Consider the following 16,325-nt stretch of genomic DNA (forward strand, 5'->3'; position numbering starts at 1 on the left):
AGGACCGTGCCAATAGCTGTCTAGGCAATCACTATCTTGATTAATTACTTCTAGTGTGAATATATATATATAAAAAATCATGTGTCCAAATCATTTGCTAAATAACATTAAACATTTAATTAATGTTGATTCGTCAGCTACTGCTGGATCTCTTGCTCAAATGTCACATTCCAAAAACGACGTGCAATATGCCAACATCTAGCTATCTATATTACGTTTTTGGAGGTAAGTATCCCGACCTATCTAATTAAACAAAATGGCAAATTAGCATGGAAGGAATTAATGGTGGAGTTTTACACTCAAAGAATTTATCTAAAAGAAAACCTTGTTTTACTTTTATACACAAACAATTAACAGTCAGTAGAATTATATATATATATAAGAATTCTCTTATGCGCACTTAAAATACGCATCACTTGTGTAGATGAGTGAAATGACAAATGTAGCTCACTACTTTGAGTTTCATATGTTTTAAATCAACGGTGAGAATATAGGTGCGTATTTTAAATACACAAGTTATGTGTGCATAGGAGAATTCCTATATTATCATATATATATATATATAATTCTTAAAATCAATAATCAAATCAGTAGGCAAGTCGGTCTATTCCTTTAAACCTATCAACTATGAAGCCCCGACCAAATTTCCAAGCAAAGCGTCCTTGAATGACATGTATGGCACAGTCCTCTACATTGCCTTTCACCAAAATCCCAAGTTATTTTTTTACCAAACCATATCAAAGGCATGTCTTTCCCAAAGTCCAAATACCCAATTTGGTACTGGACAAAGCTGTTAATTTCAACGTTGCATGAAACTCTGAAAAAATCACCACCATTGATCATCATCACATCATTATCATGCAAGGACCAGGATGTCTGATCAGTGTGGGACCCTTTTAATTAAGCAGAGTGCCCCACGTGTTACTGTATTGTCCCTTCATACATATATATGTGCCTTAAACAAGGGCATTCACATGTGGGGTACTTTGTACTCATACGCCTTGTGAACAACTCAAGTAACACGACAAAAGAAAAAGGAAAATTCCTTCTCTTTTTCTTTCGATGTATCTTTTGACATTACTCCTTTCATACGTTAACTTTTACTCGTCATTTTTTCCCCTGCGACCAAACACTGTACTATATGATCAGACAAAATAGTAATATTGCATAATATATAATATGTTATTTATGTCGCTATGTACACATGTATGTTTGAAGAAGACATGAAGAATGGTCTTTCCTTTGGGACTCTCTGCATGAAGAACTAGTGCTACTGGGGTTGACGTAGCAAAACAAAAGCAAGAAAGGGAGAGGGGAAAGTTCCTCTATATAAATAAAACGATCAAGTTTGTTTTTCGATTATTAAGAAACAAAACCACACACACACACCAAAAAAAAAAAAAAAAGGAGTGAGAGAAGCACACATTAAAATAACAGTGGAGACAATATATATTAAGTCATGCATCATAAGTAGCTAAGGCAATAAATGCGACATGATTTTATTGGATGTGGGAGGGCTAAAGTGATAATCAGAAATGGGTTTTGTCTGGGAGTGAGTGGTGGGTCTAATGCTATTATAGCCAAAATTGATTGCATACATAAAATATATAATATAGACTACAAAGATAAAATTATAAGATATATATTTTATATATAAGAGAGATTGGCTACGGAGTCTCTTTCATTCTGAGGTGGGTGGTTACCCAGATAAAATAAAAAAGAGAGCAGCAATCACATAAGATAATCTTTCTTAATTATTTTCTTCTGTTCACTGATGCCAATTGGCTATATTTTTTTGTCAGAAATGTGGTTTTCATTGGCAGAAGAAGAGAGAGAGAGATGGGTGTGATGTAAATATAAGAGTTATATCCCTACCCATTCCCAATGTGAAAAACTGAGAAGCCAAGATCTTAAATTCTGAAAAACAAAACAAAATCATCATCAGGGAATATAAAAGGGAATCACGAAAGCACCTGAAAACTCTGTGAAAAAATATGTGTAAAACTGATCAGAAACGCACGTGTAGTAGATAAATATATCTCAGAGAAGATTTTACTCTCTTTGTTGGGGAACCCAAGCCGGGACCAGGAGCACAGTTTCTTGGCATAGAGAGAGGTTTGAAAGTTAATTTGGCTACAAATTAATTTAATGCTTCCTATCTTGCCAACAACAACAACTCTCTTAGAAATCCACACTCCAAACAACAAATTATATCGTTTGCTTTGGGGTTGCTTTGGGGTTTCGATTCTCGTTGATAAACCATATTACCCTCAAGAGTTTGTATCTCCCAAACATAACAAAAAGGCTAAACTCAACTCACCAAGCCTAGGAAAAGGCTTAGATTATTGTCAAGGATTGACTTTACACATATATACCACTCGATTGTATAAGCCGATGTGTGATATAGGATCCTTACAGCTCCAGCCTCCTTGACTAGCTGCACTAAACATAAATAATCTTACATGGTGATACTGTTAGGCAAACTATAAATCTGTAGAAAGTGAATTTTTACCGTAAATCTGTAGAGAGTAGAATCTGTTAAGAATGACTGACGTGGATGGTTTAAGACAAAATACTAGTTGTTAGCATGGTTCAGTATGAGAGTTTTACCCGGTGAACACGAGTTAATTAATGAACACACCAAATGAAGATATTATTAATTGAACGTAAGGTAATTACTAGATTTAATTTTCAACTCAAGTTGAACGACTTCGATTCAATTTCTAAGGAATCGGCAGATCATATGTAGCTCATCATTATAATCACAGCTAAAAATAAAAACAGATCTTAAAAGCATTATAAGAAACTAAGATGATCAGAGAATACTATACGGAGGTACTAGTAGTAATAGCAGCAGTAGCAATAGTTGCACTTCCACCATCAACGGCGGCGCCTCCATCAACTCCACCACTACCACCACCAACCTTAACTGCTTGATTCGGTGTCACCGATACTGAAGCGGCCGTAACAGTCGGCCGTTTCCGCTTCTTCTTCTCATAAGGAACTCCTCTAGCTTTGGACTGCCCTTCCTTGACCTCCCTCAAATAAATCCTGACCGCACGTGCACCAAACGGATTCGATTCTGGCCGTCCACCGTTCTCTTCGTAAGCCGCTCTCAGCCGTCCGATTAGAGCATCAAGGCTGCCCCACGCTTGCTTGAGCGGGCAGGCGCACGGAGCAGGCGGGTTCGGGTGACCGAAATACGGGCAACCGGTTACATGGACCTTAGTCTTCCCGAATTGGTCAAGATACTTCAAGAACTCGATCACATGAGCCCCGCTGCAGCGAGCCAGCGTCAATGGCGGCTTGTGGTTTTTTAGGTACTGCAAGAAGGTGTTCCAATCTCTTCGCTTCTGTGACTCGTATCTACTCAGCGGAGCTGGAGAAGAAGCTTCTGGCTGGTGTACTTGGGACTGTTGTGTTTGTAGTAGTGCGGACCCGGTTACTGATGGTCCCTCTTCTGTGTTCGGGTCAGATGGACCCGCCCCTCCTGATGCCGACTCCATGATTACTTATCTGGTGAAATCGATTCGATCAATCGCAATCGGTTAGGAGCCAACTCTCTATATACATATATATATGCTTGTGCTGATGATGCTCCTTCGAATTGTAGCTACAAAACTTGAGGGGAGGGGAGGGCTGCTTAATTATGAGGTTTGTTTATGATCGAGTGGGATCTTTCACGGGAAAGAGTAGTGAGTTTTTCTTTATTGGTGAGGGTTTTTGAGGGAAATCCAGAGGGAAATACAGAGGGAGAGAGAGAGAGGGTTCGATGATGGGACGTAAAAAGAGTTAATGTAATGAATGAACGAGTGACAGTGAGAGGGAGCGGTATTTTCTTCCTTCAGTTGTTTCAGAAATTCACATAGTGGTGGACCACTCAATCGATGTGACGTGTTTATTTACTATTCATCATCGGCGGCCCCCTCCACTCCCACTCTTTTCTCTCTTTCCATGTAATATATTTGTCACGTGCCACGAGGTGCGTGTACCCCCCTCTTCTCTTTTATCTCATTAGGAGGGTCCCACTGGAACCAATTAGGACCCACCCGATAGAAATTGGTGCGTTTGGTTTTTAGTGGGTTGTGTAAGTAGATCGCCGAATTGGAGTGGAGACTGGAGGTCAAACATTCTAATGCCACCCATCTCTGTTTTTTACTTTTTTCTTTTCCCCTCAATGATTGTTATAAAAATAATGCCGATTGTGATTGTTTAATTTAACCCTGATTTTAATTATAAAATTTTTTAAATTCGTGGTTCATTTTAATTTGTTAGTGTTTATGATAGAGATCTCAACAATTATAATAAGTTATGATAGGGATTCCAAAAGATGATACCCTAATTATCCCAACTATTGAATTGTTTTCATGTGTATCATATTGGGACATGCGGAACCCACAAATTCATTTTGATTATGTGCATTCAACTTGTATGACTTAGATACTTGTGACATTTGGAGCTCTCGAATTCACGTATATCATGTGTGTCAAACTCAACAATTAAGCTACCAACTGCTAAAATATTTATCATTTTGGTTTGCATGCATCATGAACTAGATTAAGATTACATTCCCCACGAACTCTGTGTCCATCATTTTATCTGAAAAACACAGAAGAAGGAAACCATCGAAGATGTGTGCATACCATATGAGGAATATAAAGTGAAGTCATTTGCAGCAGTAATGTTCCTAATATGCCCCTGGATGATGGATAGATATGATTGCTGAAATGACGCACCGTTGATATAAATAGAGATCATGATCGATCTCTTAAAATGGATACTCTTCGTTTTGCCCCGTCCCAAAAATGGGGAAACCCACCTACCTATCTATTTAATTTGTTCTGCTTATAAAGATTTCGCATCTCTGCAGGTTCGTTTATGCTATGCCTATACGGTGAAATGAGAGTTAATTAGCAAGGATGGTTGTGGGTCCTGTGAAGTGAGATTATCTGCTTCTGCAGCTTACATGCAATAAACTCAGCGTAGAGTAGCAGCGTCCAAGCACCCTACTATTTTGTTATATTAATCAACATCACACTACCTTTCAAAATGATCCATTAACAATCTGTATTTTATTAACTTTTAGAGAGTCACGAACGTAATGATTAACAAGGTAGCAATCATGGTACTCATAATTACACTGGTTGAAGTGAAAATATGTGTTATATATCCCATATCAGATGTCAATTTAAAGAAATTAAATACTTTTGTGGATAAGATTTAAGAACGGCATCTTTCATCGATTATGCGCAAGTCAACAATGTGGTTTATAAGTAAATATTCAATTTCTATCAAGAAAGAGGTTTTGGGTGTGGATCTCGGGCTCATAACGTTCAATACATCTTCGAGTTGTTTAGATTGGATTTATGCGGTACTCTGACAAAATACCGCCCATCCGATTTCTTCGTCTGGTTTTATTCACCTTTTATTTGGACGATATGGATAGAAATTTCCTTTTAACAAATACCCCATCTTTAACAATCTTATATAGGAAATAGGGAGAGTAGTATAGAGAGGGAAAGAGCTGGGCTTAGGATTCTCAAATGTTGTCACAAGTTTTAGTCCATACAGTTAATAGGAAACAAAGGATTCAATTCAATTTAGTGGGTCACTGATTCACGTGAAACATTGTCGAGAATAAAATCACCGTCAATTTGTCATCAATATCAAAAAAAAAAAAAAAATTAACTATCTTAAAACCGTTGATTTATTAATAACAATTTTATAATTTGCCTGAAAATCCCGATTAGATTCGTTGAGAAATTGAGACTTGCCTTTGCGTGGAGGTATGTTGAACATTTTCAACATATATTTTGGTGAAATTAGTGGGTTTTGTGGGTTCCATAAGGACAGTGCTGCAGTGGGATCCCAGTCAATTCAAAAGAGAAAGTCAAGATATGTTGGTGAAGAAGGAATCCATATAATGGATTTCTTGTGAATTTAATTAAAGCCTTTTTTGTTTTATTTAATCCAAGGAAGGAGCATCCAATGCCTCCTTTTTTGTCATGATTTATAGACCTTTCTGATTCTAAAAATAAGGCAAAATACGTCAATCTCCTAACCCCACAATTAATATTTATCTCTTTTCATCTCCTTTCACTCATGATATATTATTCACGTTATTATTATGATACGAATATGTATAGGTGTTTTTCATAGCTGCCTATGCTTGCCCTCCCACAAAACCATCCCTTTTAATCATTCTATGATCACCTATAAATAATGAAAAGCTAATCTAAGAAAATGAACTGATTAGATGTGACATTCATAGGCTAATGCTATGTACGTACTTCACATTATACACAAAAAAGGATTGGGGGCACATGTATTATGACTCTAAAAAATATGATTGAATTCGCTATGTTAAATAAAATGCATTTATGATTTTACCTAAAATTCCCAGTGTACCAAACTGGTTCACAAGTCATAGTATATATATATGCATTATATATGCACAAGTCTTCCCTGGATCCGATCCCTACACTAATACATAATCATTAAGTGGTGCATCATCTTCAAGTATTGCGCAAACGTCTTTCTTTATTTATTTTTAGATGTTGTTTATTTAATACCCCCACCCACCATTCAACTATTCAAGTCAGGTGTTCCCATTTTCTGATGTTGGAGGGTCTATTTATAAATAAATAAAAAAAACAAGAAGAAAAAAGGAGGGTCTATTTATCTTTGATGTTGACAGGGTTACACAGGTCATGAAACTCTCTATGCCTTGTTCAGTAAACAAGACCCCCAGAAAGAACCCAAGAGTGAAAAAAAAAAAAAAAGGGGAGAGAAATTGTATATTTTAACATAATTTATTTGTCAGATCGATTAGTCCTCCACCTTGTTTTGCTATTGGCTTTCGTTTTGTCATTTGCAAGTGCAACAGTCCAACTAAAGAAAAAACTTTGTGGTAGTGAGCCAAAATAAGAGTTTATATGTACAGGTGGCAAAATTATGTCTGCTTTTTATATAGGTTGAAGTGACCGAATTTCTACAACCTGAATTAAATTAAGTTTTGATATAAATTATATGTTCAATAGTCAGATCCAATGCACATAAATATTGTCCGGGTCCTAATTCGAATTAAGTTATTGTTCTATTTATTTGTCCGGAATAAAATCCATTATGGTTTGGTCAAATTAAATACGTTTGAAATTCAATCCGAATTAGGGGTTGAACATGTAGATATTTTGTAAATATGTTATTTTATCCGACCCAAAACCATTCTATTCCACTCCTAAGTTTATGGTCATTTATACTTTTCTAGTGCAGAGTTGGATTGCCTTCTTATTTTGTCCCCATCTGTAGTGGTGAAAGAAATAAATCTGATGTTTGATAGAGAGTCTGGGTCCACTCGTTTCAGAGGCGTAGGGCAAGGGCCTTTCATTGAAGGGCCTTGAGGCATAATGGACATCTAATAATCCAAGTTACATAGATTCTTTCATCGCCGCTTTGTTTAATTTATAGGATCATCAACTCGACAGTACAAATCTAGTCATTTTCAATACGATTAAGGGGATGAAGGAAGAATAAACGTTATTCCGGCAGCCAAACCGATCGAGAGCTAACGAGGTTCCGCGGAGGGCCTTGCAATGGGATACAGGGCGGTTATGGGCCCTATCGCAACGACGACATGGATCCACAATTCCATGTTTATGCTGAACATTTGGGCCCAAGATTGTACAATCTGGTTCAGTAGGAGCCATAAATATTACGGCCCAGAGACCAGGGTTTACAAACGACATCGTTTTGGATCTAGTAATAAAATAATAAATTAAAATAAGCCAATTTTGCTAGTCCACCCGCGCCCCTCAACCGACCTATCCTTCTGTAATCTCTCGGAGAAAATGGTAAGCTAAGCCCAAAACTCCGATAATCCCAAAACATGCAAATCCGTAAATACCCCTTCTCTCTCCCTCTAAATTCACGTTTGATGAGACACGTTTACCAAGCAAACAATTTCTTCTCTCAGACTCTCGCTCTCAGAGATTCCGTTCTTCGCTTCGTAGCAGTCCGTACTGGTACGTTTCCTTCGATATCTTCATTGCATGTGAAGATAAGTATTCGCATTCCTCTTTAAATGTTTTACTTCGGATCGTATTCGTTTTGAAATTTGAATAATCTGGTGTACTGTTAGTGTTAGGGTTTATTGGGGTTTTGGCGTAAATCTTCTTTCGCTAACATATACTCGAACGTTTGTGCTGTTTTGGTGATGCCAATGGAATCTTGTCACATTTTCGACAGTTTACTGCACTATATGCTTCCGAAGAAGCGAGCTGCCGAGGAGGTGGTTGTAGAGGACGGTACTTTACACATCAACAACGACAGCAGTGCCATCAAGAAGTGTCGGATCGATTGTGTTGCAACCACCGATAAAACTGCAAAGCAGAGCAGTTACGGTGGCATTAGTGTTAACAACAACAATAGCAATAGCTCTACTAGCAGCAGCGGCTTGATCAAGGATTCGATCATGGCTCCAGGTGATATTAGCCCGCAAGATATTGATGAGGATTTGCACAGTCGGCAGCTTGCGGTGTACGGCCGTGAGACTATGCGGCGGCTCTTTGCCTCAAATGTTATTGTATCTGGGATGCAGGGGCTTGGGGCTGAGATAGGTAATGGATATTTTCAATTGTGGTCTTGAATTATGACACGATGATTTTCAGTGTTTATTGTACTGATGGCTTTAGTTTTTTGTAAGATGATCCTGGATCTTTGGATCTGATTCCCTATATTCATTGTTCACAATGTTCAGTAAGCAACATCTTTCTAAATGTACCTTTGCACAACGTTGCTCAACTTTTGTTAATTCTTTATGACATGGGCTATGTACTTATAAATTCTGCCATCTTTTGCGGTTATTTATTTGTTGATGGTGAATAGTAGTCATCTTTGACCTGATTGTTCTCACTTTTATATTTCGTGAAATAGAAAGAGTTATGCTTATGTCATGTGTAATTTGTTGTTTGTACTTTGACAAACATGTAAAGCTACCCATTTTTGATTTAGTCTGAGTTTAGCCTCATTTTTATATTTGGCTTATTTTAAACAGTTCTCGGTGATAGCTGCTAATTAAATTCGGTTATGCTTATTTGTTGATGCTTCTAATAGCGTATAGAAGGATGCTCCCAATAACTAGCTCTGCGTATTGCATTATTATTCTTAAAACCATTTCTTGGGTTTGCGAAAATGGTTGAAAGGGGGAAGATGGGGGAAATTCTTGCTGCTGTTTATTGTTTATGGAATGAATTACTTTATCATTTACTGAGGTGTCTAGTCTATACTTCGCAAAAACAAGAGCTGTTAGTCCCCTGTTTTTAATGATACAATTTCCTCTTGTTATTGTTTAATGATGTATTTTATACCTACCGCAGCGAAAAATCTTATTCTTGCTGGGATGAAGTCTGTGACCTTGCATGATGAAGGTGAGGTGGAATTATGGGACTTGTCTAGTAATTTTCTTTTCTCAGAGAATGATGTTGGTAAGAATCGAGCACTTGCTTCTGTTCAGAAACTGCAAGAACTCAACAATGCAGTGGTCATTTCTACATTGACAACGAAGTTAACAAAAGAAAAACTTTCTGATTTTCAGGTACTTTTTTTTTTTGCATTGCACCTTAAATCAACTCACTGCTAACTTTCTTGTTGGTGTGGCACATTTGCATCTCTTTGAGGCTGAACTTATTCCATAACACCTTTTTTTTGTCGAGGGATGTTTGAATGCTTTACTGAGAGTGAACTTGTTTTATAATGCTCTGTGCTATTTTACCAATGTGCTGTTAATAGCCTATTATTTCCCCTTTCATAAATATGTACTTTACATCATTATTATCATGAATTTCTGAATTATTAATGGTGGCAAATAAAACTAGTATGCAGAATATGTCGTTGGTCCGTTAATTTATGCATAAGACACCTTTAGGTATACTGTTATTGTTTCTTGACTTACACGTTTTACTTTTGAATTGAGACCTAATTTCTCTCTTTTCACTGTACTTTTTCTTATGCATTCTGTTTGTTTAACCTTGACAAAACAGCAAATGGATGTTTCCCGTTATAACTCCGTATTCCGTAGCATCTTAAATGTGGGGAAATTGGAGCCAGTATTAGAGGTTTTAGTTCTTCACTTAAATCAAGAAATAAGAAATTGAAAACGAAAAACCTAGAGGCTGTTTGGTTCAAGTATTTTCCATTTTCCTTTTCTAAAAATATAGAAAATATAGAAAATGGTGTTTAGTTAATCATTTTCACTTTCATCTTTCAGAAAAAGATAACTCATTTTCTAGAAAATTTAGAAAACGTCAAAATCATGTTTTCACTTGAAAACGCGGAGCAAGTGTTGCTCCGTCGCCAAACAGTAGTTAGTGGAAATCCGCATATACAAGCTATAAGAGAGATTTGGATTGTACTACAAGATATACACACACACACACATATATACATATATACACACGCACATATATACATATACATAGACACACATATATACACACACACACAGTATATATATATACACACACACACACACACACAGAGATATATACACACACACACACACACACACACACACACACACATATACACCCACACACACACCCACACACACACACACACACACACACACACACACACACACACACACACATACATATAGACACACGCAATCATCATACACAAAGCGGGCTCTAGATATATATTTATAATCAATAATTATCTCATATGTCACATAGAAAATAAAAAATAGAAAATAATTTTTAGGTACTACAAACCAAACATGTTTTCTGTTTCTTAAAAAATAGAAAATAAAAAATAGGAAACGAAAAACATAAAATGAAAATAGAAAATAGAAAACAAACAAACCAAACGCACTCTTAGAATTTCAAAGTCATTCCTCCATTTGTAGTCCTCGGTATGTAAATTAGGACCCCCTTCAAAGTCATTCCACCTTTTTATACATGCGAACGTGTGACCCGGTGGTATAGTTGCACCCCAGTAGTAGAGTTGCAGGTGCAACTAGAGGTCACATATTTATTTCCTGGAAACAACCTCTCCACATATTATATGGATTAATTCACCTTGGGCTTTCTGAATAAACTTAACAATTTGGGGCCTGAATGGAATCTATGGTATAAACTATTTGGATGTATATATATAAATAGACAAGGAATTCTTCAAAGATGAGTAGATGACGAAGCAGGGCACAATGATGTACCTTTTAGTGTTAAAAGCATGTGAATCGGCATAATCAAGTGAGCAGCACATCTACAGGAAGAAATGTAAGATGTGGTCTTTTATCGATTAGTTTAGAGGTTGGTCCTAAGTGAGTGTGACGCTGGAAGCCTACCTCCTAAAAAATTCTTGGGCAAATAATTTCAGGAAAGTAATAAGTTTGCTCTCCTGGTTTCTTTTCGTTGTCATGTGGACTGACGTGTAAGAAATGTCAATTTCTCTGTTATTTGAATTTTATTACTTTTTGGGTGGGATAGCCTTCTGTCATCTCAGGAAAAAGAACCCCTAAAATCTGCATATCATAATTGGAGTACATAAAGCTTAACCATATAATGAAAAATTATAGAAAACCTTTAAATGTAGGCATACTTTTCTTATTATCCTAATTCCCATATGCAGGCAGGTCCTGTATGATTTTTTGCATATCTATGTATTAATGCTCACTACCCTCTGTATTGCAATTTTATTTCTGGTGCCACAGGCTGTTGTATTTGCTGATATTAGTCTTGAGAAAGCTATTGAGTTCAATGACTACTGCCACAATCACATGCCTCCAATCTCTTTTATCAAGGCTGAAGTTAGAGGTCTTTTTGGTTCTGTGTTTTGTGACTTTGGGCCTGATTTCACAGTTTTAGATGTTGATGGAGAGGAACCTCACACTGGTATAATTGCTTCCATTAGCAATGACAACCTCGCTCTAGTTTCATGCGTGGATGACGAAAGGCTTGAGTTTCAAGATGGGGATCTTGTTGTCTTCTCTGAAGTTCAAGGAATGACTGAATTGAATGATGGAAAACCAAGGAGGATTAAAAGTGCCAGGCCGTATTCATTTGTCCTCGAGGAGGACACCACAAATTTTGGGCAATATAAGAAAGGTGGTATTGTCACACAGGTGAAACAGCCAAAGGCTTTGAACTTCAAGCCATTGAGAGAAGCACTTAAAGATCCTGGTGAATTCCTTTTGAGTGATTTCTCAAAGTTTGATCGCCCACCTCTCCTACACATAGCATTCCAAGCATTGGATAAGTTTGTGTCTGAGATGGGTCGGTTCCCTGTTGCTGGTTCTGAAGAAGATGCTCAGAAACTTATCTCTCTGGTTAGCAATACCAATGGGGGTTTGGGGGATGGGAAAGTGGAAGATATCAACCCAAAACTTTTACGACACTTTGCGTTTGGTGCTAGGGCTGTACTGAATCCCATGGCTGCTATGTTTGGTGGTATTGTCGGGCAAGAGGTTGTCAAAGCATGTTCTGGAAAGTTTCATCCTCTTTATCAGGTTGTAGTTTGTTCTTGGTTCTATTTTCATTTTGATTGCTTTATCTTATTGGCTGACTAAGTGTTCTACTTTTTCTCAATGCTTTCTTTCCCTCTCTCTCTCTCACATGCACATATGTGCATACTGCAAACACGGCCCCAAAATGTGCACATTGCTCCCACTATTCTATTATTGTATGGATTGTAAATCTAATTCGCCAACGGTGCTGAAATCCTGAGCTGAGTGTTCTACCATGTATGCAGTTCGAGATTTCTTGTTTAACTTGAATTTGTAGTTAGTTGTTGGGAGCTTTGAGCTTTATTCCACAAGTTGGATTGGTCACTTCTACAGTTCTACTGACCATCTTCCTTCTTTTTTGGGCAGTTCTTTTATTTTGATTCAGTGGAGTCTCTTCCTACAGAAACACTGGATGCCAGTGAATTTAAGCCATTAAACAGTCGTTATGATGCACAAATTTCAGTATTTGGGTCAAAGCTCCAGAAGAAACTAGAGGATGCTAAGGTATTCATAGTAGGATCTGGGGCACTGGGATGTGAATTCCTGAAGAATGTGGCACTTATGGGAGTTTCATGTGGCAAACAAGGAAAGCTGACAGTCACAGATGATGACGTAATTGAGAAGAGTAATCTCAGTCGGCAGTTTCTTTTCCGTGATTGGAACATTGGTCAGGCCAAATCCACTGTTGCTGCTTCTGCTGCTGCTTCAATAAACCCTTGCCTATATATTGAAGCCTTACAAAATCGTGTGGGTCCTGAAACGGAAAATGTATTTGACGATACCTTCTGGGAGAACTTATCTGTGGCTATTAATGCATTGGACAATGTAAATGCAAGATTGTATGTTGATCAGAGGTGTTTATACTTTCAGAAACCACTTCTTGAGTCAGGTACACTTGGTGCCAAATGCAACACGCAGCTGGTTATCCCTCACCTTACAGAAAACTATGGTGCTTCAAGAGACCCTCCTGAGAAACAAGCACCCATGTGCACTGTGCACTCTTTCCCACATAACGTTGATCACTGCTTGACATGGGCTCGATCTGAATTTGAGGGTTTATTTGAGAAAATTCCTACTGAGCTGAATTCCTTTCTGTCTAACCCAGCCGAGTACAATGCTGCAATGATAAATGCTGGTGATGCTCAGGCAAGGGACACTTTGGAGCGTGTTCTCAAGTGCCTGGACGAAGAAAAATGTTTGACATTCCAAGATTGCATTGCATGGGCTCGTCTAAGGTATGTTCCATGGGAAGGAGCTTGTTATCCTTTTTTGTCAAATAGGATGAGTATTGGTGTATCGTGTAGTGATATTATTTTATCTTCTGTTTGTAGATTTGAAGATTATTTTGCACTTCGTATTAAGCAGTTGATTTATACATTTCCTGAAGATGCTGCAACCAGCACTGGGGCTCCGTTCTGGTCAGCTCCAAAGCGATTTCCTCGTCCACTTCAGTTCTCAACTTCTGATCCCAGTCATATCCATTTTGTAATGGCAGCATCCATATTGCGTGCAGAGATATTTGGCATCCCAGTTCATGACTGGGTTAAGGATCCAAAAATGTTGGCTGAGGATGTTGATAAAGTCATAGTCCCGGAATTCCAGCCAAAGAAAGATGCCAAGATTGTGACTGATGAGACAGCTACTAGTATCTCAACTTCTTCTGTGGATGATGCAGCAGTTATTCAAGCATTGATCACCAGGCTGGAGGAGTGTAGAAAGACCCTACCAGCAGGGTTTAAGTTGAAACCAATTCAGTTTGAGAAGGTCAATCTCTTTCCTTGGTCCTTTGATTGTCTTTTACGCCTTTTTATGGGGAAAGTTCATTTATGCTTGCAACTTATAATTTGAAAATTCTGTGTCATTCTTTTTTTTGCATGAGATTTTTTGATCTGTTTGTTGACTTTCGGAAAGTATCTCATAGTAAAATTGAAATTTGGTAGCCACATATAATTTCCAACAGGATTAACAAACTTTTTGAATATCGACCTCTTTTTTCTGCCAGGATGATGATACAAATTACCATATGGATGTGATTGCTGGGCTTGCCAACATGAGGGCCAGAAACTACAGCATTCCTGAAGTTGACAAGCTGAAAGCCAAGTTCATTGCTGGAAGGATCATCCCTGCAATTGCAACATCCACAGCTATGGCAACGGGTCTCGTGTGCCTGGAGCTGTATAAGGTTCTGGATGGTGGCCATAATCTGGAGGATTATCGGAACACATTTGCCAATCTAGCCCTGCCACTGTTTTCCATTGCTGAGCCCGTCCCACCAAAGGTGATCAAACATCGTGACATGAGCTGGACTGTTTGGGACAGGTGGATTATACGAGATAATCCCACTTTGAGGGAACTTATCCAATGGCTCAAGGATAAGGGACTGAATGGCTATAGCATCTCTTGCGGAAGTTCCCTTCTCTATAATTGTATGTTCCTTCGGCACAGAGAACGAATGGACAGGAAGGTGGTGGATCTGGCTGTGGAAGTGGCTAAGATTGAGCTCCCTCCATATCGTCGGCACTTCGATGTTGTTATTGCATGTGAGGATGACGAAGACAATGATATTGACATCCCTCTGGTTTCCATTTACTTCCGTTAGGTTTTTTCCATGGATCCCTTGCTGCTAGACCATGATTTTAAGGTGATATTATATCTGCTAAACGTCGTTGATTATACATCCCTAATTAATCCATATGCAAAGCTGACATATTTCATAACATTGTCACATGTCATGTATAAGTTCAAAAGCTGAGATTGCATTAACTTCACAATTGTTGGCTTTGGCTATGTGTTTTTGCGGTTGGCTAATTTTTACGCATTGGCAGTCTCGTCGGTTACGGGGGAAGGAGGTGGATCTGCCCGTGGAAGGCAAGTTTTCGTTACCTGCTTAATTTTGACAGTTGGCTGGTTGGAAGTTGGGACTTGCTCTAGGTTCTTCATGGGTTTGACTAGTACCGTCTAATGTCATGATTGCCGACTGGTTTATGTAACGATTTATAGATGAGAGTAACATGCTACAGAGAGCTTTGCAATACCTGTAAACAAAAGCGAGGCAAATTTACCAATATCTACGTTTGCCTCTCCGCTATGATGGCAAATCATGTTTGAGTAAGCTTGATGAGTTTTTGATCAAACGACACACTTCAAAAATTTCAAGGGGCAAAATTTCATGAGAATCTCTCAATTATTTTGGATAATGTACACCATACTTTTTCAGTAGGGCAGGCATTCCATTATTGAGAGAGACCCTAAACAAGGCAAGTAACCACAAACTTAACCATCTAAAGAGGGTGACTAATACTTATCTGCTACCTTATGTGTTCAATGTTTTGTGTCAAGTGTCAAATTATAAGGCATGTGGGTTGTGTAGTTACCATGTCAACTTTCTTCCCCTGCTACCATGTGAAGCTTTTCAGAATCCACCAACTTTGGTTGGGTTTTTTAATCCTTTAACTTTAGCTTTTGGAAACAACTGCCTTTTCAGTACTTCCAAACACGCCTTGTTTCTGCTTAATAGTAATCATAATTATAGATACATGGTCCCCATTACAAACAATTAAAGATCCTGACATTATTTTCCATGCCCTTCTCATATGGACTAAAATGAATGTGCTTGAATCGATTGCAATCCCATTTAAAATTTCACATTTTGGGAACAACAGAAGAATCTACAGTCATGCAGAGGATAAGCTGAATTGGGGATTGATGCTCAAGTTTTCTACACTGGATGGTGCAGATGTTTTTGTGAGATATGGTATAGGACAAAATTCGCACAAGCACTAGCTCCACTTAGCCTATCTTCTCAGCAAGGTCCACGCAAGTC

General features: G+C 38.1%; 2 protein-coding genes across 3 annotated transcripts; one reads left to right on the forward strand and one right to left on the reverse strand.

Moving 5' to 3' along the window:
* Positions 1-2,645: 2,645 nt before the first annotated feature.
* Positions 2,646-3,791, reverse strand: LOC120002670 (protein LIGHT-DEPENDENT SHORT HYPOCOTYLS 5-like). The gene has a single exon (XM_038851431.1). The coding sequence runs from the start codon at positions 3,504-3,506 to the stop codon at positions 2,826-2,828; it is 681 nt and encodes a 226-aa protein (XP_038707359.1). The 5' UTR covers positions 3,507-3,791; the 3' UTR covers positions 2,646-2,825.
* A 4,020-nt stretch (positions 3,792-7,811) lies between these two features.
* Positions 7,812-15,423, forward strand: LOC120002668 (ubiquitin-activating enzyme E1 1-like). 2 transcript variants are annotated; one of them, XM_038851428.1, is made up of 8 exons: positions 7,812-8,021; positions 8,245-8,615; positions 9,375-9,592; positions 11,711-12,505; positions 12,869-13,737; positions 13,834-14,266; positions 14,505-15,143; positions 15,328-15,423. In XM_038851428.1, exons 2-7 carry the CDS (start codon positions 8,258-8,260, stop codon positions 15,099-15,101), a joined length of 3,270 nt encoding a protein of 1,089 aa, XP_038707356.1. In that variant the 5' UTR covers positions 7,812-8,021; positions 8,245-8,257; the 3' UTR covers positions 15,102-15,143; positions 15,328-15,423. The 2 variants fall into 2 exon arrangements, with proteins under 2 accessions (XP_038707356.1, XP_038707355.1); XM_038851427.1 differs by lacking the exon at positions 7,812-8,021 and having other exon boundaries at positions 8,204-8,615.
* The last annotated feature ends 902 nt before the right edge of the window (positions 15,424-16,325 follow it).

This window comes from Tripterygium wilfordii, chromosome 7 (assembly GCF_013401445.1).
Source record: "Tripterygium wilfordii isolate XIE 37 chromosome 7, ASM1340144v1, whole genome shotgun sequence".
In the NCBI taxonomy this organism is placed as follows: domain Eukaryota; kingdom Viridiplantae; phylum Streptophyta; class Magnoliopsida; order Celastrales; family Celastraceae; genus Tripterygium; species Tripterygium wilfordii.